The 22,311-nt window shown below is 39.2% G+C and overlaps 3 protein-coding genes across 5 annotated transcripts; all 3 read right to left on the bottom strand.

Annotated features, from left to right (window-relative positions):
• Positions 1-408: 408 nt before the first annotated feature.
• On the bottom strand, positions 409-2,014 carry LOC137944598 (UPF0481 protein At3g47200-like). The gene has a single exon (XM_068790287.1). It carries the CDS (start codon positions 1,995-1,997, stop codon positions 456-458), a length of 1,542 nt encoding a protein of 513 aa, XP_068646388.1. The 5' UTR covers positions 1,998-2,014; the 3' UTR covers positions 409-455.
• A 5,146-nt stretch (positions 2,015-7,160) lies between these two features.
• LOC137944380 (G-type lectin S-receptor-like serine/threonine-protein kinase SD2-2) lies at positions 7,161-10,660 on the bottom strand. Its single transcript, XM_068790049.1, has one exon. It carries the CDS (start codon positions 10,618-10,620, stop codon positions 8,044-8,046), a length of 2,577 nt encoding a protein of 858 aa, XP_068646150.1. The 5' UTR covers positions 10,621-10,660; the 3' UTR covers positions 7,161-8,043.
• A 1,798-nt stretch (positions 10,661-12,458) lies between these two features.
• LOC137944459 (probable E3 ubiquitin-protein ligase RHB1A) lies at positions 12,459-19,393 on the bottom strand. Of its 3 annotated transcripts, XM_068790146.1 has the most exons (6): positions 19,246-19,393; positions 16,904-17,032; positions 13,895-14,210; positions 13,746-13,798; positions 13,281-13,390; positions 12,459-12,887 (listed from the first exon to the last, which is right to left on the bottom strand). In XM_068790146.1, exons 2-6 carry the CDS (start codon positions 16,964-16,966, stop codon positions 12,878-12,880), a joined length of 552 nt encoding a protein of 183 aa, XP_068646247.1. In that variant the 5' UTR covers positions 16,967-17,032; positions 19,246-19,393; the 3' UTR covers positions 12,459-12,877. The 3 variants fall into 3 exon arrangements, with proteins under 3 accessions (XP_068646247.1, XP_068646245.1, XP_068646246.1); XM_068790144.1 differs by having other exon boundaries at positions 13,746-14,210; XM_068790145.1 differs by lacking the exon at positions 13,746-13,798 and having other exon boundaries at positions 13,799-14,210.
• Between the last annotated feature and the right edge of the window lie 2,918 nt (positions 19,394-22,311).

Genomic DNA, 22,311 nt, shown 5'->3' with positions numbered 1-22,311 from the left:
AAACCTAAACTGCTAGAGATAATATATCAGAAAATTATCATATTATCTTTGTGGGTTGACTAAGTCAACTCACAAAACTTGCTCTGATACCTTGTTGAATTTTTGGAAAAGAGAAAAACTTCATTGACTTAATATAATTTAAGTACATGAACCCCTATTTATAATAAATAAAAGTAATAGAGTCCAATTACAATTAAATTACCCTTGTCCCAAACTCTAACACTTAAAGATAAGTCTAGTATAATTAAATAACTCAACATAAATAGAGGGCTTATCTAACTATAACACCTTTACATTGAAACTTTCTGTGAGACTCATGTGAAATTCCACCATATTAATTCTGGTTCTGTGAGACTTCTCTTCAACTCTTTTCTTTCTATTCAAGAACGAAAAACAGTATACGATGCATTTTATTTTTATTCAATGATCAAATTGGATTCAAGAGGAGATATAGACTACGATTTCATAGAGTATATGGTTTGAAGGAGGGTAAGCACAAGCAACCCAGTTGCTGCTAAAAATGATATCCACGACCAAGGGCTTCCAAAATAATCGCGGAACAACGTAGCCTTCCATTGATGCCAATTAGTGCTGTAATACCCAATTACGTCTTTCGTCACCTGAGAAAACCAGCCACTATGAAATGAGACGAACACTCCCCTACACATCAGGTTGAAGAGCTCTGCAACTTCCTGATTGCTCCCCAGCCCATGCGCGAGAATCCCCTCCTTGTGCAGCACCTCGACATCCTCTGATGTGTTCACTAGATAATCCATGAAGGCTACGTAGGCCGTGAAGTTTGTCTCATTTTCAGGATAAATTTGTTCAAACGCGATAAGGTTTCGAAACAGGGTATCGATGTGATCATCAACGAACAAATAGGGAATCTCCATCTTCCCTTTGCTGAATTTAATGTCGATAGAGCTTGCCCCTTGTTTTTTCTTGAATTTAATGCCGGCTTCGTGGAGTCTTTTTACCGTGGGGACCATTTTCAAGGAATTTGACGCGACATTTTTGGGTTTGTTACATATTGGGAGCAGCAGGTAGGAGGTTATTTGTTTCATATCCTTGATGACATAGGAAACTTTCTGCAATAGATTTGTCAAAGAAAAGGATTGCCTATGTGAGGGGACTAGTGCGTTTGTGGCTGCTTCCTGTTTGTTGCAGATTGGAATGAAGGAGCAAGAGGACTTGGCTACGAAAATTTTCTTCAACGGAGAATTGGTCAAAGAAACTGAATCCTGGGATGCATCCGAACACGGAGAAGGTAGTGGTGGTGGTGGGAGGAGATTCGAGTGGACTAGATGAAGCAGATGATGGGTTCTCCCCGTCTCCTCCAAACGGCCGTAGCAATCAATGAAATTATCAAATTTACAGAAGAAGTTCATTGCTAGTGTCTCTAAAGAAGAAGAAGATGGTGATGGTGATGGTGATGATGATGAGTACGAGCTGAAGCTGTAAATGCGACGAAGGACGACGAACGGGAGCTGATTCTCAGCAAGGAGAACATCTCTGGCAACACAACGAATGACCCAATCGATGCGGTAGATTGGATCCGTATTATACTTCTTCTCTTTGAGTTTCAGAAACAATTCGATTAAAAAGCACCCATCAAGCACCATCATTTCTGCAAACTTGCAGCTCCTCATGGGAATATGTTCCGAATAGAAATTCCGAGCATCTTCTTCCAGTTTCTTAACTTCATCTAGGAAATACTCCAGGCAGACATACCTGTTCCGAGAAAGGAATTCATGAAGATACTGCCACTTGTGCTTCTCCATCCCCTGCAGTCTCTTCTTCCTCCGGTGGTAAGGTCCAATTGAGACTATCTCTGGTTCGTAGGCTTGTCGATTACTTCTTCTGATAGTTTCAGGGACCCTGTAAATGGTGGGTAAAGTTGGAGATTCAACTTTGTTGTCTAGCTTGCCGAGTTTATTTTTCACAGAGGTCATCCATGCCTCTGTATCTGCTCCTCTTACCATCCTTTCAGCGCTCATAGATCGTTTGTCACATCGAGTTGGGGAAGGAGATGACTATATCTGTTTTTATACAAATCTCTTATTAAAAGACAAAACTAAGCAGGTTTTCCCAACTACCACAATAATGTATACAAAAACAAGGTTAAGTGGAAAAATGCTCAATTTGCAGAAAAATTAACTTGACCATTCTACATTTATATAAGAGAAAAGGGAGGTGGAGCCCTCTTCACCCACCAAGTTATTGTTGTTGTCATGATCTCTAAAAGAGATATCAATGATGAGGGGCCCTTTCACCCACCAAGGTGATGTTTTTCTCATGATATTTAAAAATGATATTAATGATGAGACCGAGAAGATTCAACCTTTAGTTTTCTAATCCGTTTTTGTGAGTCAGGGCGAGAATCGGAGTTTCCACCGTGATGGTCAATGCGCGTAATAGGTGGTAGCATGGCCTTACTCTTGTGTTTTAGGGTATAATCCAGAAGAAAAAAACAACAAAAGAAAGACGGAAGAAAACGAATACGAGAAGGAGAAGGCAAGAAGACTAGTTAACGAGAGCAACTTTAGATATAAGGGAGGTATGGATGTCGATTACTTCTTTTGATTGTTTTAGGGACCCTATAAATGGTGGGTAAAATTGGAGATTGAACTTTGCAGTCTTGTTTGTAGAGTTTCTTTCTCACAGAGGTCATCCATGCCTCTGTATCTGCTCCTCTTGCCATCATTTCAACGATCAGATCGTTTGTCTCATCGAGCTGGGGCAAGAGATGACTATTATCTGTTTTTATACAAATATCTTTCTTTCCCAACAACCAACATCAATCTACAACGCCGCTGTCGGGGACGATGACGGAACCGGAAGAGGGATCGTCGGGCGGGAGAGGGAACGTCGGCGGAAGAGAGAACGTTGCACGGGATCTCTGAGGCTCAACGACTGAAAAAAGAAAATCTCTACTGTGCCATTAACTGAGATGGGTCACCAGAGACGACGGTAGTCATAGGGCCGTCGTGAGCTCGTCGTGGGAGGACGTTGGAGCCGTAAATGGGAACGTCTCAGGACGACGCTGAAAAATGGTGGATAATGCTGGAGATTGAACTTTGCAGTCTAGCTTGTAGAGTTTATTTCTGACAGAGCCTCTGTATTTGCTCCTCTTGCCTTCTTTTCAACGAGCATAGATCGTTTGTCTCATCGAGCTGGGGAAGGAGATGACTATTATCTGTATTTATACAAATATCTTATTAAAAGACGAAACGAAGCAGGTTTTCTTTACCAACAACCAGAAAAATGTATATAAAGACAAGGTTAAGTGCAAAAATGCCTCGATTAGTAAAAACTTTAAGTTGTTAATCCAATTGATTTAAATTGATCCTTTTCATTTCAACATAAAATAAATAATGTTCAATCTCAAGTTGCAGAAAAATTAACTTGACCAAGGTGATATGTCCATTCTATATTTATATAAGAGAAAAATAGAAATGGTCGTACAATATAGGAATAAAGAATAATATTGTCGTAATTATTATTGATTAGGCGTAAACTATTTATAGAATTATACAGAGATTATTGTAAGTGATTATAATTCTATAATTTGATTCTATCTCTAATTCAATCATTAGTTATCTCTATTATGGAATTGATAACTTTAAGAGAATTATAGGCTCCACCTTGAGTCACTTCACCTCATGTCCTATTAGTGCACCGAGAGGGAAAGTGAAAGTGAAATCTGGTGTAAAATAAGTGAAAGTAAATTCCGACCCTAAACTCATTTTATTCACTTTCACTCGACGCTCACTAGTCCTCTCTCTCAACTTTCCCTCCATCCTCTCTACTTCCCAACCCTCGTCTCCCTATTTTCTCACTCGTCATCTCACCGTACTACCTCCTCTCAGTGTCTCAACTCCTCTCGTTCTTACCCCTTCTCGCTGTCCAAACCTTCTTCCCCCTTTTAGTTCATTATTAAACATTTTTTTGAATAAATTATTTTATCACGGCTTAAAAGTATTAACCTAAATACCCTCTGTCAAAGTCTTTTTATTTTTTTATTTGTTATAATTAATTAAAATAATAATTTTATTTTACTTTGTAATTATATTATTAATTTATACTAAACTAAAATCTATCTTAGGTAATTAATAAAATGTCATATTTTTTATTTATTATATTTATTACTGTTAATACTATATTAAATTATTGATTTAAGAGTGATAATTAAGATATTTTTTAGGTAATAATTTGATCAAGTATCTAGACATTATAAAAGTAAACAATTTTACTTGAATATTCTATATTTTATAATTATAAATTAATAATTTATTTTCATTCATAATTATTGTTTAATTTAAACTACAATCAATCTTAATTTATTAATCAAAATACCCTAATTAATTAAATATTATGTTAATACATTTTAATATTATATTAAATTACTTATTAAAAAAGTAAACATGTTTGTTTAGGTTTATTATTTGTTTAGGTATATTAAAAAAAGTAACTCATTCTTTTGTTTCCACTACATTTTTCATTTTAGGCACTAACACAAGAATGATTTCTGGTGCACTTTACATAAGTACACTAACACGAAAAAGTGATTTACTTTCCATTTCACTTTTACTAGTTCATTCACTTTACTTTTCCTTTTCCCCTTTTAGGGAGGGTTAATCCACAATGAACTTGAATTGAAGTGAAGAATTGATTCAACTTCAACTTATGTTTGGGTGTTAGTGTAGACGAGTTCAAGTGGCTGGAAAACAGATTCTAGTGTTAGTGCCCCCAAATGAAAAGTATAATATAAATAAGAGAATGAGTAACCTTTTAGAATATACTTAAATAGAACATATACCTAAACATATAATTAACCAAAATAAACGTAGTTACTACACTTATAAGTGATTTAACTTGTAGTATTAGAATATATTAATAGCTTATTTAATAAAAAATTATATTATATTACTTAATGATTATAATTTATTATAAATTAAAACAATAATTACAGGTGACTAGAATAAATTATTTAAAATAAATAAAAATTTAAAAATAACATAAGTGAATATAATAAATAAATAAATTATTTTATAATAACATAAGATATAGTTTAACATTAAAACTCACTATTTTAATACAAAATACAAAAATAAATAATAAATAAATAAATATTTTAATTTATCAACGACATAATATATATTTTACATATTATTAATTAATAATATATTAACAAAAAATAAAAAACTAATGGTTTAATTAATTGGATAATTAAACTATGACGATGGTTTAATTTTTCCTTACTTAGGAAAAATTAAACATTGTCTTCCTTAGCGACGGGCTTGCGGCAACGGCGACGACGACGGGCAATGGCGACACTGCGACGGTACGCCGAGAGGGTGAAAAGAGGGAGGCCGAGAGAGAAGAGAAGCCGGGAGGCCGAGCTCTGCGACGGAGGTCGAGAGGGAAAGGAGAGGTAGGCCGAGAGGAGGGAGGAAGGCCGATAGGGGGGGAAGAGAGGGAGGCCGAGAGAGAAGAGAAGTTGGGAGGCCGAGAGGCTCTGCGACAAAGGTTCGGCCTCCCGTGCTCTGCGACAGAGGTTGAGAGGGAGATGAGAGAGAGGCCGAGAGGGAAGAAGGTCGACGGGGGTGGGGGAAGAGGGAGGAGAAAAAAATAATTGGTTGAAGGATGGCGGGGGGAGAGGGGAAGACGCAACACGCGTCGCACGTGGAAAGTGGATGATTTGCAAAATAGGTAGGAATTAACTTTTCCTCGTTTTTGCCTGAGTGAACGAAATGGTGTAATCTCACTTCAATTCAAGTCTTTCTACACTAACACTATTTTTTTATGAACTAGGTAATGTAAGGGAATTTCATTCTACTTCATTGTGGACTAACCCCCCCTTAGTGCACTTTGAAAGTACTATTGAAACTGAAAGTGAGTTACTTTTTTGTATTAGTGTATGTTATAGAAAGTGTAGTGTAAAATATTTTTTGTGTTAGTGTACTCAATAGAAAGTGCAAAGAAATTTTTTATTAATAAAATATTTTGATAGATTTAACTTTTAAAACTTTTAATTGACTTTTTTTTAACAAACTAAAATATAGATTAACTTGAGATAAATTAATAATTAATATAAAAATTAAGTTAAGATTAATTAATTAATTAATTATATAAAAAATACTCACTTTAATAATACTTAATCGAATTATTATTTTATAATATCTAAAATTTCACTCCTAAACTAGTAAGTAAATATAATATTAACCATCAAAGGAATGAATACTTTATTAGCCTTCTAGTTGGCATCAAAGGAAAACAAATTGAAGAGCACATATGTTTGGAAAACTGGTGTTTATATTTGGAAAATCCATCTTCTGCCTGAGGTGGAATTAGAAAAGAAAGGCAGTTTGACACTAGAGAATTTTTAGTTATCTTTACATAAATGGATGACCTAAAAATCTCTATATAAAAAATGGGGAAAATGAGCTCACTTGACACATAATTTGGTGACTTGACTAATCTCTAATAATATTATTCAACGTAATAAAAAATATTTTTAATGTATAAAATATTGATAAAAAGGATAAAAGAGGACTAACCGGTTGAAAATTGGAATACGAGACACATACATTGCACACATGAGTAGTCTGTCATAATCTATCCATGCATTTACCAAATCTCCGCTTTTGGGGCCACTTCCTTGTAAAAGTGAATTCACTTTTACTTACACAGTGCACTAACATGCCCTTAGTGAGATATGGTTCCATTGAACCCAATTCAATTCACTAATATACATTGCTTATATATTTAACATAATTATTGAGTATTTTAAATAGTTATTAAAAATAACTAACATATTTTTTATGTTATTTAAAATATTTTTTTATTCAAAATAATCACACTAATATTTAATTTAAATTTATTTTAAATTTTAGCACTATGTTTTCTTATTTTAGTTATATTTTCAACATTTTTTTTGAAACTTAAAAAGTATTTAAAACTATCATTTTGTTTTTGTTATTAATTATTCGATCATATTATTTTAATAACTAAAATACTTTACGTTACAAATCAATATATAAATGATGAATCATAAACATTATCCTCCTAAATATTTCCAAAAGAATATGGGAAAAGACAAATATGTAGCCTAAAGAATACAAATGAGAGCAAACATTCTCTTGCTTTGAGCCATGGGAGGATCTGCCAAAGAAGCTTCATCATATGACTTCTCCATAGGCTGAAAATATTGGAATAAGATCATATGGTATGGAGAAAAGGAACTTAGGAAGAACAAAGGACAAAAGAGAAAAAGAACCAAGGATAAAGAAAGGGGGAAGAACTTACTATGCCTTTGTTAAAGACAAAAAAGGCTTTCTTACCCTTTGTATAGAGCCACTAAGACACCTTAATCATCACTGACCCATTGAAAGTGATTTTCCAATAAAAGGTTTCTTATACAAGCCCAGCGGCCCATTAATCTTCTGCATCGGCCCATCTCGATTTCGCGTAGACGTCGTATCAGCCCGTGGCATCGCCTTCCGTCGCAAAGAGTATTGTCCGACGAATCGACACACTGGTCTAGTTTACAACCGCCCGAGTAAACCAGCTTGATTTCCCAGACCAGAGGGGCTTTCAGCCGGAGGGAGTAATTTCCCGGGAAGGGATCCGATGGGTCCTCCAGCAAGTGATCTGCTTATCCGGCACTCAGGTATCCGCCTGGAAGTCGAATCTCCGCCACGCCGTCCTCCCCCTAGCGTTCACTAGAACCTGCTTCCCGGCCGTCTCCAGAAGCCTCACCAACGTTGCTTCATCCGCCGTTCTCAGTATTCCAAACAGATAAATGACAACAGCCCTAGCATGCACCAGTTAAGATCAACCTACTCCAACCTAAAATTTCTCAATTAATTCAATCTAAGTACTGGGAATCTCATGAGTCTAGTGACAACTTTAAGATCAAATTGCCCACATGTCCTCCATTATCATTTTGTCGGCCTTCTTTTTGTACTCTCGATTGCAGAAAATGGGGCGAGTATCCTGACCCGTGGGTCCCACGGTACAATCCGTGAGCCCACTTCGAGATCAGGAAATTGAATCAGACGCATTTCTCCGAGCTCGTGATCCGACGGATCCAGCTTCAGACGACAACGAACCCTGCGACGACGACTTTGACCCAACGCCGGGGTCCACGAACGACTCTGCCGCCACTAACGCTTGCAGTAGCTGTGGAGCCGGTGGGACCGTGACCTCGACTGTTCCCTCCAGCATCTTTACCACGCTTCCCATCGTGGGCCGGGCTACATCATCGTCTTGTATACACCAAATTGCTACTAGCCCGGCCCGTTCTGCCTCAGCCCGGTCGTACTCGTTCCCTAACCGGTGATCCACCACGCCCTCGATCCTTCCCTCGATCATCTCCTTTGCTGCCCATGGCGGGAAGAACCACTTTTCCCCAGCTGGGCTGCCGTCCGGCCCTCCCTCGACGTTTCTCCTACCGCCGATCAGCTCCAAAAGCGTCATCCCGTAGCTGTATACGTCGGCTTTCGCCGTGATCGCCACGCCGGAGATCCACTCCGGGGCAACGTAGCCCCATGTACCCCTCATAGTCGCTACCACCCGACTGAAGTCCCGGCCCATGAGTCTCGCTAGCCCAAAATCGGATACTTTGGGTCCGTAATCGGAGTCTAGTAGGATGTTCTCGGGCTTTATGTCGCAGTGTATGATGCAGTTTCTGCACTCTTCGTGAAGGTAGGCAATGCCACGGGCCGTACCGACCGCTACTCGGAACCGGGCTTCCCAACTAAGGAAGCGATCCGATGGGCCAATAAAGGCGCTTAATGGGCCGTTCGGCATGTAATCGTAAACGAGGAGGCGGTAGGCCCGCTCACAGCAGAAGCCACGGAGGCGGACGAGGTTGACGTGCTGGACGCTGCCGATGGTGCAGACCTCCGCCCGGAACTCCCGCTCGCCAGCGCCGCCCGGTCGTTCCAACCGTTTCACCGCCAAGCGGGTACCGCCGGGGAGCTCACCGAGGAAGACGGTGCCGAAGCCGCCGTGGCCGAGTTTTTCCGAGAATCCACGAGTCGCGCCGTGGAGTTCCTTGTAGGAGAACACTCTGAGCTGCATTGCGGAGAAGATGCCTTCTTCTTCCTCTTTCCTCTCCTTCTGACCCTTCCCTATCCGCCGTCTCAACACCGCCAATGCCAGAAACGCCAGTACGAATGTAACCGATGAAGCCACTACACAGGCCACCAAAATGGCTTTTTGATGTCGTTTCTCGTCATCGGATTTCCGGTTTTCTCCGACTCTGAGGTAGAGAATCGCGCTCTCGGGATCGTCGGCGCTGTCGGTGGTCAGATTTCGTAAGTTGAAGATCTGACCATAGAAATTCCGGCAGGCGCCGCTGGTTCGGCTGTGGGATACGCCCACACACGAGCAGTTCTTCAAGCAGGCCTCCTCGCAGAAGCTCCGGCTTGTGCCGGAGAACGACAAGCTAGAAGCACCGTTGAATGTGACGATGCCCACGTCTTCAAAACCGTCTTTCGTGCCACAGTTATCATCACCCTCTCGGTGGCAGCCGGCTGAGTAGTCGCCGCTCCGCCAAGCGACAACGTCGACGGGAGAAAACCCCGGGGGACAGTCGCAGGGCGTGAGGCTCCGGGTAGGCCCACAGAAGCCGAAGGCCCCGCAGAGGTTGTAGACTCGGCAGTCGGAATCTGGCCGCGCCCAGAACATCTCCCAGCTTTCCGTCTGTCGGGACCATACAAACTGACGGAAAACGCCCACATGATCGACGGTGAAGCGCGTCAGAATACGGCCGGCGGAGTAAGTGAAGTAGGCAGAGGGTGTGAAGGGATTTTTGAAGTGGAAGGAGTAGATGTAGGGGACCGTCATCTCCGGCACGGCGACGAACGACTGGCCGGTCCAGTTCCCGGTCGACCAGTACGGAACCGCGTCGGAATAAACAAGCTCGAACTCCCCAAACAGCGGGGCTTTTAGCCGGAGCGAGTAATTTCCCGGCGAAGGATCCGACGGGCTCCTCCAGCAAGTGATATGATGCATTCTCGTGATCCTCATTTCCGGCAACCACGTGTCCGCCGGGAAGTCGAAGCTCTGCCACACCACCCTCCCCCTAGCGTTCAACAAAACCAGATTGCCCGTGTCCAGAAGCCTCACCGACGTCGCTCTTCGGCCGTTCCCTGCACTCCAAACCGAAAGTCCAGCTGAATCCGTTATCGACAACCGGCCATCAGCCGTCAACCTCACCGCCGCAGAAGCCAAGCTCGTCTTCACCGGGCTCTCACGGTTCGCCACCCAAACGTAAGCAGGAATAGGAATGGACGCGTACCAGATTCCGAGATACCAATGCGAGCCGCCATCGGCGCTGAAGAATCCCAGCTTGAAAGTCCCATTCACGCTCAAAATGGTCGAATTCCCCGAGATTACAACCGACATTCCAACCAATTTCTTCTCCTCTTCAAATCCCTTCCTCCGCAAGTCCAATCCGAGCTCCACCCTTCTATCATCGCTCCTAAAACCACCATTTGCCGTGTTCAATTCCACATCCGAGCTCAACACAAGATCAATCACAAATAAAATGCAGAGAAGCGCCGAGAAAGACCACGATAGAGAAACAAGAACAAGTGACTTCTCGGCCATGCTCAGCCTTTTGCCGACGGAAGCAGCGAGAGGGGAGAGAACCAGGGACCTCGGATAACAAACTGAAAAAGTGAAGTTTGACATTTTACAGAATTACCTCGGTTGACGGTTGGTGGGGTCGTCGTAGTCTGCTGGTGGGAGCACAAAATCGCCGTGCAAGCACTTTAAAGCAGATTACGTGTCAGGAGCTAGTAACGGGCCCAGGCGGCGGCCTATCTTCTCCCTAATGATGAAAATTAAAATTAACACGCACTCACAATTATAATTAGTTTTAAATATGGGGTATTTACGTAATTTGGCGTTAGGCCACGGGCGGCTCTTTTTGGCTTCCAGTAGTCACGTGGGGTACGCATGCTTAGTGGTTGGTGACTTCCCAGGTGCCTTGACAAACGTGTCGACCTACCAGTTGAATATGGGTCAATCAGATTTTAACCGTCTATTAACCTTAAATGACGTCATATAATTTTAATTTTAAAAAAATAAAATATATTTTTCTCGTGAGGATAATGTTTGTCTTAAATTCTTATTATTATAATTTTGATGATAACAAATACTTAAATTATTGGAATGAAAAAAAAAACTCCAACACTGTTTGTAAAACAAAGTCTATTGGATCGATCAAAGTAGAGTTATTTGTCCAACCAAAGAATGGTCAGCCGGTTAGACCGCCCCCAATTAGGTCAGATAGAAAAAAAGAAAAAACTTATTAAAATGCGTGACTGAACGGCCAAGTAGAAAATCCCTATACGGGATTAGGAAGGATTGTCTAGTTGACTACTGAAAATCCCATTGTGGGTCTAAGTCTAATAACTTAGTTTGTTATTGTAAATCTATATGAGGGGAAACTTTTAGGTCAGGTTCAATAACCTAAACAATTTTTAGTAACAATCCTTGCATATCAATTACACCATATACATAGACCTTAAGGGTTTGTTTGGAACCCCTAGAAAAAGAAATAAAATAAAATAAAATATAAATTTAACTATTATTATTCCCAAAAATAGTTAATAAAAATAAGATAATGATTAAATTCTCCTTTTCACTAACTATTTTTAGAAATAATAACATTCAAATTCTCATTTTCTTTTCTGTTCCATCGAATTCCAAACTAACCCTAAAACTCCCTACAATGACCGAAGCAAAAAAACGAATTAGTTACATTTTTCATATAATCTTCTATAATCTGTTTTCTCCCCACCAAACCCAACATGGTGGTGGAGAATTACATCACCAAAACTGGACCAAGTCAAGTTCCCCGCTTAACCTAACTTGTGCCCACCCTTACCTATGTTAAGAACTGATTAAAACAATTTTAAAACTCGACATTTATTTCCCACATGAGTCAACACATCCAACCATCACCACGACGACTGAAAAGATTTTGATTCCAAAGTTATGACTTCTTTTATAAAAAGATTAGAAGGGTCCAAGTCTTCGCAATCGCAGGGGTCCAAAATGCTTCCTCACCAAACTACAAATGTTTTGACTCAACAATGGCCACCGACGCCAACTAAAATAAGACTTCAGGGTTGTGAAATGAAAGCAATGGGCGTCGACATTTTAATGGTTCATACCTGATAAACGGTGCTCACTTTGGTGTTTCAATTTCTTCTGCTTTTTTCCTGTGTCACTTTTCCTTCCCTTTACTCAGACAAGGAGAGAGCGATGCCCCTGGTTTTAGTCTTTAACCTGAATATAAAAAACAAATGAATATTCGAGATCAAGAAACATCTTATAAGCTTTCTTTTGATTTTTTTATTTATTTGTGTAGGAGACTTCGCTCCAGAGCTCCTAAATAGAATACTCAGGAAACAGAAAAGGGACTCAAGTAGATATATTCTTATTGATCCATTCTGTCACTTTTCATACACCAATCAAAGGCTCCTTCAAAAGAATCATACACATTTTTACAGACTGAAATTTGGAAAAGCACAGATGAGAGCATAACCCTTCCACCGGAAAAACGTCTGTACAAAACAACAAAGTTTCACGCGATTCAAACCCCAGAACAACGGAGAATCAGGGCTTATCATATATATATATATATTGGAAGAAAAGACTTGGGGTTTGATCTGTTTCTTGTTATCTTTCAGGGAAAACTGTTTGGCCTCGTTAATCAAATTTGGAGAAAATACATGGAGGATTTGATTCTTATCATCTATTTACTTTGTCTATAAATCAAAGAACCCAGGTAATGTGTGGAAGGATCATCTCCCTTCAAGACGCATCCCCAGCTATCTGTCAAAGTTCTGGTCGATTACCATTTCCTGCACCAAATCGAGAAGAATTATTTTTAGTCAATTGGAAATCATGACAGTAACTCTGGCACGTAAAGCATTTAAATAAGAACCAAATGGAAAATACAGGCCAGACAAGTCAAACCCTGTTCGAATACCATTCTGGTCCAAGAGGGCAGGAACCCTGTTTGTATGCTTAATCCTTTATCTCTTTAATAAAATTTTGCCGGTTCAAGAAAAAAATACTATGCTATAAACCTAGACACAGTATAAATAATAAGAGAGATTTTTCAAAAGCAAAAAATATCAAGAGCTTTTTTTTTTTTTTTTTTTTTTGAACTGATGGCGATATGATTAAATTAAATGGAAGAAAACATAATCACAAAGAGGCATTTACTACAAGCAACACTAGTTGAGTCAGACCCGATCACATATGGGGCAGGTATCACTTCTCTCCCTCCATTCAAGAATGCAAGCCAGATGAAAATGATGTTCACATTTTGTGAGAATTCTTGGGTTCTCTTCATCATAATCTGCATGGAAGACACTAGTTTAGCTAATCCCAACAACTTGATCTGCATGAACTGTAAACAGCAGTAACCATAGACAAGTTGAACATGTTCATAAGAAAATAATCACCGAGTACAGACATGAAAATCAATATTAAAGGATGCAAGGGAGACCAGAAGAGATATATCACAGAACACATAAACAGAAGTGCATCACCAACAGTCTCATTTGTCAGCTTTTACCACTCTCTCGAGTAGAAATCACATATACCACTAAGAAGACGTTTTAAGCCCAGACATAATGCAGGAGTGACTATAATTGAACCAGTCCAAGAAGCTTGCATGCTTTAAATTAATGCACAAGGAGGACAAGATAAACCTTAGAAGTGGTAGAGAAAAAGAGGAAGCCTTCAGCGCAGGGAAGATGGGTACCTTCAAGGCAAGTAGGACATACATCTTCATCATTTGTAGCTGGAATAATTGATTCATTTTCTTTAGAAGGTTCAAGCTCTAAGGTCTTTGGAGTACCAGGAGGACAAGCTGTTTTGCTTTTAGGATCTGACTCCTTTAGATCTTCAGATGCAAGCAAGCTTTCAAGACTACAACCACTAAGGGTTTCTCTGGCAGACTGAGCATCCTTATCCATAGCATTTTCTAATCTACCGATCATGGCTTGATGCTGGGGTCTTAAATCCGCATCATAGGGCAATGGTGCAGGTTGAGGACGGTATGTGTCAGGAATTGATGTCTCCAAATTTGCATCGACCAAGAGCGCAGCTGAGCTAGCAAAGGTTGCACCACGAGTCGTGGGTAAAGAGTTGCGCTTTTCAAAATTCCGTTGACGCTACACAAAGGAAACTTTATCAAAATTACTATTCTTTAATAATATATATGAATAGGTAGTCTGTACACATAAATATGAAATCAATAAACATATCACTTCATCAAATAAAATATGCAAGCATAAATAGTTAGCTTGGTTTGAACATTTATGTTAAATCTAGCTCCAGGTCCATTCCAAAATGACTAGCCGAAGTTAGGAGGTTGTTTCTCATCTAATAACCATAAAATATTTCTCCATACTTATGAATGTGTGACTATCCCCACTAACAATTTCAAGCCCTCCATAGCTCAGCAAACCTAATTCTGACCACAAATGTGATGACTAGATTAAAACCACAATCAAATTAGGACATGCTAATAACTAAAATAATCTTCAAAGATAACTTATGATAGACAGAAAGCAATTCTGCCTGACCTTAAAAGAAAGCTAAATATGATCATTTGTTTAAATATGGAAGAAATGTCAAAAGTGAAGGAGTTCCAAAAGACAAGATGCTCCTGGAAGAGACCCTATGTGGCTAAAAGATCTGAAAGACCATTAGCTGAGGAAAGCACATGCTTCCGTTCTAACATTCCAAGAGGAGAAGAGGTCTCAGTTCTCATCAAGTACATAGCTTAGCCTCCATGGTGGAATGGATTTCTTGGATCTCCAACTGATTATATTTCCTGAGTTCCCTTCTATATTAATGGGGCCTGAGAAGTCTTGTGTAAATAACCTTACTACATTGAGAAGTGCTTTAGCTTCAGCTTCTATTAAGTCACATAAAGCAAGGGGCCCAGAATATAGGAGCAGAGCCTCTATGATCTCTTAGGCTATCTCCAAAGCCTGCTAGCACCTTCAAATGAAGTTTTGTGCAAGGAACACCTTAAAAAACTTATCCACTATGTGCATGAGTTCTTGTTCTCATCCTTCCGGGTAAGGGTCAGAATTTGTATTTGGGACTATTTTTAACCCATAAGCATTCAAAGAAACAGTTCTAACAAGCTTTTACTTTTCAGCTAAAAGCTCAACATTTTTGCCATCAATATGATAGAGGACCAGGTCACTTCCAAGGTTCTTGACTGTGAAGTGTTGTACTTGCCCACTGCTTACTCTGGCACCCTTGATTTAAAAGAAGGCTAACCAAACACCGTTCGACACCAACCTTAGAATACTCAACAGGAGGCTTGCTACTTGGAAGAGTAAGCTACTTGCCCTTCCTGCTGGGTCATCCCAATTAAGTCCTCTCTGGTGGGACTTGAGTACTACTTTCATTCTCTAATTCTGTCCCCGGAAAGTATCATTCCAGAGTTGGATGTTTTGTAGAGAAATTTCCTATGGTGCAGAGCATTGGATAAGTTCAAAGGATCCTATAGTTAATTCAATGACAGTTTGTCAAAGGAAAAATAAATGGAGGTTTGGGTATCAAGAGGCTCAAGATAATCAACCAGGCATCTCAAGCCAAATGGATATGGAGATGCACCACAGATAAATCTTCACTTTGGACGTAAGTGGTGAATGCCAAAAACAACTACTGCACCTTACATCTCCCTAGAGGTTCATCTCTCTACAGATCCCCTCCCCCTCTCTTCCCTTTCCTGGGTGGTTGAAGATCAATGTCAATGGTTATTCCTTTGGGAATCCTCACACAGCAGGTTTCAGTGGCAGTGTTAGAGACTATGAGATCCTATTCATTTCCTCTCCTCCAGGCCCTTGGGTACATGTGACTCAAATAAAGCTGAAGCAAAAGCTTTGCTCCATGGTATCTGTTTGTTGAGGCAATCTACTGCTGGCCCCTTCGTATTTGAATGGGATTCTGCCAATGTCATAAGCTGGGCAAGCATAAAGTCCCTTCCACACCAAGGAGTTTTTGTTTTTTTAAATCTTTGACAGTTCAACCTCTTGGCACGTGGAACAGAATCCAGCGCCTTGTTCAGCCAATTAGTCTAGCTAAATCCTTAGCTAAAGAGGGAGTTGCCCACCAGCACATTGCTGTTATGCCCACCTCCCCTTGTAAATTTCAGGGCAAGCCTCCTCTCAGTTGTAATTAGTATGCATTTTTATTAGTAATGGAATAAAGCTACCACCATTCTTTAATAAAAAAAAGTCCCAGTGGTAGACTGCGAAGATGCTGCTCCATCCCAAGGTGTAGCCTGGGGACCCCTTCCCACACGCTGGCTGAAACTAGATTTCGTTAGGGAGCCAAGGGGCAGCAGGAGTAGGACTCATAAGGGATTGTGATGTACATGTAATGCTAGCCTTCTCAGGTCCAGCTGATCATATTGATTCACTTGAGGCAGAAAGCAGGGCACTAACTTACTAGAATCAGTAATCATTGAAGGAGATTCAGCTTTAGATATCAACTGGTTGTCAAACCAAAGCGTTCCTCCTTGGAGGTTAAAGCATGTATAATTTGGATGTTAGTAGGTCTTTCCATATACCCTGACAGCACACTCCTCATCCTGCCAATAATATCTCGAATGAATTAGCTCAAGTCTGAAGTCTTACCAATCCGCTCTAGTGATTGTAGAGACCTTTCCACTCTCAGAGACCAGCAGAAATTAGATCTCTTCTTATTGTACTATGATATATTAATTCCATTTGTGCAAGAAAAAAAAACTGAAGCTGAGATGGGAATGGTAACAGATTAATCATGCAAGATTGTAATAATGAACAACAATAACCAAAATCAAAGAAGAGTAGAAATTACATACATAATAGTATACAGGTGACTCATTCAATTCAGCCCTTCTTCTGGAAGAACAGCACCCACCCATTCTCCTCTATGTTTTCAAGTCTCTTGACAACTAGGAAATCTTTGAGATTGAAGCTTTGTTTCCATTCTATAAAGCCATGAAGTGAAATCACTCATCATAATAGCTTCTGAAGTTATCATCAAGAAAGACAGAAGAGCTTTCCCCAAAAGGGGGAAGGGCAGGAAAACCGCAAAAGTTCATTAATCACCATTCAACTTGAGAGATATCAAGAAACATGAGCAACCGCAAAACTTCATTATCACCATTCAACTTGAGAAATATCAAGAAACATAGGGCATATCTTTCAAGGGTAAAAATATGAGCACAGAGCATCATCCTATGAGTCCTATAAACTAATTTGTTACCCATAGTCAGCTAGTCCATTAACCAAAAGCATATTTAATTCATCGCCCACATTCAGCTAAATCCATATCCAGCCTATTGCATAGTTTAAAAGATCTTTAGCACTTATAGTGGTTGTCAAGCTGAGACTTCTCCATGGTATACAGTCTTGTGGCTATGTAAGTTTTTTTGTAGAGAGGTAAAAAGCTTTGTTAAAAAAGAATAATATGGTACAATATAATCTTCAGCTGGAAGCATGAAGTTAGAAAAATAATACAGGGCCAAAGCCTAAAGCTTAAAATGGAGAGAAGTTCCAACCACTAATAGAGGACAGGAAACACCCTCTATAGCCAATTGGTCAGCTTATGAGTTCCCTACCAGAACATAGGGAGGTTATCAAAACAAATGGAAAGTCTTGTGTTAAGTAAAAATACACATTTTTGTGGTCTTATACAGTAAATGTCTACAACAAGCTTGAACTCAAGTTAGTTACCATCCAAACTAGTATCTACTTTAAGCTCACTACCATGAGACAATTCTGTCCGTTTCTTCCTTCTGGCCTGATAAAGAATGAAGGTGACTTAGATAAGAGAGAGCGTCTTATACTTTCTGCTTCTGTTCAAATTAAGGTATTCCAACTAAAGTAGGGCCAAGCTCAATAGAGCTGTTAGCTAGTTAGACATTCATGTGATTCCCCTCCACAATCAAGAACTTCCAAGAGTTTGGCGCTTTGTTTGATTGCAAGACTAGAGGAGGGGCAAGAACTTCCAAGAGTTGATGACACAAAACAAAATATCTATAACAATATGCAGTATGCAAACACTCATATAGCTGAGCTTCCGCTGGGTGGATCTGACAATACTTTGAACAAAAAAAAACTATGATTCATACCTACTATTCAGACCTTGCGACCGGACTCCTACTCCAAAAAATTTCAAAGAGGTATTTCATAAATCAAACGATTTTTTCTCTTTTACTGCAAACACTCATATAGCAGGCAATATCATGAATAGAAACTTATACAGAATTGAGTCAACATAGCAATTCTTGAATAATCCTGCCAGTTAGCATATTAGTATTAAATATGCATGGAAAGCTACTTTGAACTTGTATATTTGCACAAATTATTCGCAATGCTATGAATTGAAAGAGCAGAAAAATGTGTCACCCAATTGCTTTCTCAAAGACTCTGAATTTTAGGTATCTTGGGAATCAAAACGATGGAGTTGCTCGATAGCAGCTCCAAGAAAACATCTGCTTTTGTTTCACGTTTCAAAAGCCATAGAGACGACAGCTAATTATATATGACCAACTTTATGCCACAGAGTTTACAGGAGTACCTGTCTTTTTTAGCACAAGACAAAAGGCAGTACAAAAACAATGCATGATTTATGAGGGAAATATATGAGCTACACATTCTTGATGCTGATATTATGAGGGAAAAATATTCTTAAGCACACGAAAATGCAGAAAGCATAACCAAGATGTCAACTTACTCACTTCGTCCCCGCGAATAAACAATCATAAATAAAAAACTCCGACCAATACGGTTAAAACAATACAGTAGTTACAAAGAGGACTAAATGGAAGTCACACATTCAATCCATTCCAAGAAAGAGGGAAGCTGCACAAAATCCACATTTCACGAACTCGAAGATCAAACTGCAGCACAAAACTAAACCAAATTAACGTAAAAAAATGAAAAACCGGAACAAAAAAGGAAATCGCAGAAGAATAAAAGATACAACACCCCCCAACCTATGAAAGATAGATTAACGCACCTCAGTAAGGCAAACAAACACGATTTTCAAACAAAAAAAGCTTGAGCAGAAGACAATCCATTAAAGAATTAAAAAAAAAACCGCGAAGAATCGGAATTATATCAGCTCTCAAGCTTCCAAAAAGAAAAAAAGGGAAAAAAAAAAAAAAAGGATCGAAAGCATATTTGCAGAACAAACCTTCGAAGAGCAGAAATCTCGCGATGCAGTAGCAATTCGAGCTCAAGAATTTGCGGCGGACTTTATAGATTCCTTCGCTCGATTTGCGTATTCGAGCAGACGAGAGAAAGCCGGAGAGGCTTTTCTCTTGCTCTTCGACTCCAAAAGAGGGTGGTGCGTACGCGATTGAGGACGAAAACCAAGGAGATTCGAAATATGTAAAATGAAACGAATTCCCCCATTTTGAGCCATAACTACGAAACTACCCCTAGTAAGACCGCCCAAGCTTATTTATTTAAGTTAAAAATTGATCTCATAAAAATTCAAATGGACCGGTCTTTGTAGCGCCAAAATCCAAATGCATGGGTTCAGCCAATTGGCTCCGAACCAAATTCGACCGGACCGGACCGGTCTTTGTAGCGCCAAAATCCAAATGGACGTCTGTGACAAGATGCGGTTGTCGAAGCTCATATTTCTACTTCTGGGCCTCAACTTTATTGAGTGAGACGAATACTAGACGCAGTCCATTTTGTGCCTTTGACTAATCAGGAAGCTACTTACACGCTTCTCGTTGTAATAGCCCAACATGGAAACCATCACGAGTTACAATTTCAATCCCCGAACGAGGTAAAGTGATATTCTACCAATTAAGAAAAACAAAAAGAATCCACGTAAGTGGACCCAACAACTTCATAGCCACACGATTAAATTAAAGGTCATGATCGAGCGGCTGTAATATAAAGCCCCGACACTTGGTGACCAGTTCTGGTCTAAGAAGTACGTGCCAATCATTACTATGGTGAAATTACCATAATAACCCTGATGGTGACCACGACGCAATATTCTTCGTGGTCTCAACTCTCAAGTCACTTGTGATAGTTGCGGGCTTCGGATTCGCGAGCCTTTTCCAGGAGGAAAGTAGACCGCGAGCTACGTAAGTGTGTGAAATCAAATGTGAGGTTATCCACTCATGGAAGTTCACTTTTCTAGGCAGGTATTGGTTGGTGGCTAACCCAATTGAGACTCCCTCTCATTCAACCAATAATTGAATTCTAATTTTTTTAAATTGCTCAAGTAGGTGGCAGGTGGATTTATTGCTTGTAGGTTTGTGGTTTGAGGGTCTCAATTTAGAACTAAACATTGTTTTCAATGTATCAACATCTTATAACTGTTGTTAATGTTGATTATTGTGCTCTAAACCATGAGGTTTAAAGGTTAATAAATATTGGTATCGATCAGTCTTTAAGGTTGGTGAAATAATACGTAGTTAATATTCTTTATTATTTACAATTATTATCTGAGAAACAACGTTCTACCTTTACTCATTTCAGAATACTTCGACATGGTTGGACCTAGTTTGTGACCCACTTATTTTGTACTTCATTGACATTGTCTAGTTCATAAGCTCCTAGTTTGTTTATGTAAGCTTAGAAGTGAGGGGAAGTGTCAACTATTAGCATGCCATTATATTTTTCATTCTATTTTTAAATATTTAATCTATTGTTTCATTTCTTACATCCCATCTCAATCGATGGCCGATTCCCTTCCAAATGTTGGGAGTTTTGAAACTATAAAAATTGATAATAAAAAACCAAGGAAAGTAAATTGGGCATGCAAATTTAATTTTTTTGTAGAATTAGTAAAATATTTAAGATAGGCAAAGAAGTCAACCACATACCAATTAGTCACTATAAAAACTAGAATTTTTTTTTTAAAAAATCAACTACAAGAAATAAATGATTTTTGAATTTTCTCATATGTTGACTACCCAGAAAGAAGAAAAAATTGGAAACCAACTGTATTTCACCGATAGTGAATTGCCACATAAATAGAGAGCTCTTTGAAATTTTCAAGCAATCAAACTTTATGAGTTGATTGCATACACAACAAGAAGAATAGAAGCAATTGACTACACATCCTAGAGGTGAATAGTTGAGTTAAGCCACACCCAAAAGCAAGCTATAAGCAGTAGACTATAGGCGGAAGAAAAAATCAAAATCTCCAACCTACGACCTTCGATCCATGTTTTGTAGGTTTCTAAAATTTGTAAGTGACCTACCATTATAATGAGCAGCTCAAAATGAACATTTTACATATTTTTATAACTTTATGTATCATTTTAATCAATTTTAACTAATTGACAAAGTATCTTTTTTCTAAGTAAAATGGTAGTTTTTTTAACACTTGTCGAACTTCTACTTAAATTATTTTCACCCCAAACAATAAGCAAATGAAATGCTATGGTGAATTTGTGCATCCTCATGCTCTCCCACTTGATTTGAACTAATTTGTGCTCCCCAAGCTTGCATAAAGGAAGTGTAATTGGAATATCTCATTGAAGCTAAGAATTTTAGAGCCACTGATTTTTAAATCTTCACATTATCGTTGCTTGGATTAATTAATTTATGCCTAATAATTTTCAATCCTACTCTTGCCCAAATCATATTAAGATTGATTTTTGTTACATTGGTAGAATCACTAGAATTGGGTTTATTTAATTTTGATCCATGTATTGTAATATCAACCTATTATACAAGAATATCTGAGTTGTGTCTGCAAAGCAAGTACTTATTGCGTTGTAATTTCAATCGATTAGCTTGTGTGAGCTTATTGGAAAGATCTAAATCTCTCTATGGGCAAATATGCATAGTAGTAGTTGTAAGTCTCAAGTGTGAACAATTGTTGTACTTTTGACCCTTAAAATCATTTATTGTAAATATGGTTTCATTGATTCATAGTGGATTTAACTATGAGATGCAAACGTTAAACGCTTAGCCAATACACCCAAAAGGCCGACCTGTTAGGCGCGGAAAGCTACCGCCTACAAGAGTGGACAGAACCACTCTGACACCTACCCCACTCATTCTGGAGCCGCCTCTCATGGGATTCGAATGCGGGACGTGGCGTGTCTAGCTCTAATACCATGTCAAACGCCTAGCCAATACACCCAAAAGGCTGACCTGTTAGGTGTGAAAAGCTACCGCCTACAAGAGTGGACAGAACCACTCTGACAGCAAATACCTTGAGAGTGGACGTAACAACTTAAATTTGGATTATGAACCATTATAAATCCTTGTATATTTGTGG

Source organism: Aristolochia californica, unplaced genomic scaffold (genome assembly GCF_029961685.1).
Source record: "Aristolochia californica isolate CCGP_79_NKW_82.1479 unplaced genomic scaffold, dmAriCali1.0.hap1 SCAF_11, whole genome shotgun sequence".
Classification (NCBI taxonomy): Eukaryota; Viridiplantae; Streptophyta; class Magnoliopsida; order Piperales; family Aristolochiaceae; genus Aristolochia; species Aristolochia californica.
This window is presented reverse-complemented; position numbering and strand designations above follow the sequence as displayed.

Coding starts and splice junctions, on each gene's coding strand:
- LOC137944459 (XM_068790144.1), bottom strand. CDS start 16,966: ATGGGTGGGTGCTGTTCTTCCAGAAGAAGGGCTGAATTGAATGAGTCA. Junction 14,211..16,903: donor AGTCACCTGTATACTATTAT/GTATGTAATTTC, acceptor TCCTTTGTGTAG/CGTCAACGGAATTTTGAAAA. Junction 13,391..13,745: donor TTTTCTCTACCACTTCTAAG/GTTTATCTTGTC, acceptor TCTTCCATGCAG/ATTATGATGAAGAGAACCCA.
- LOC137944380 (XM_068790049.1), bottom strand. CDS start 10,620: ATGGCCGAGAAGTCACTTGTTCTTGTTTCTCTATCGTGGTCTTTCTCG.
- LOC137944598 (XM_068790287.1), bottom strand. CDS start 1,997: ATGAGCGCTGAAAGGATGGTAAGAGGAGCAGATACAGAGGCATGGATG.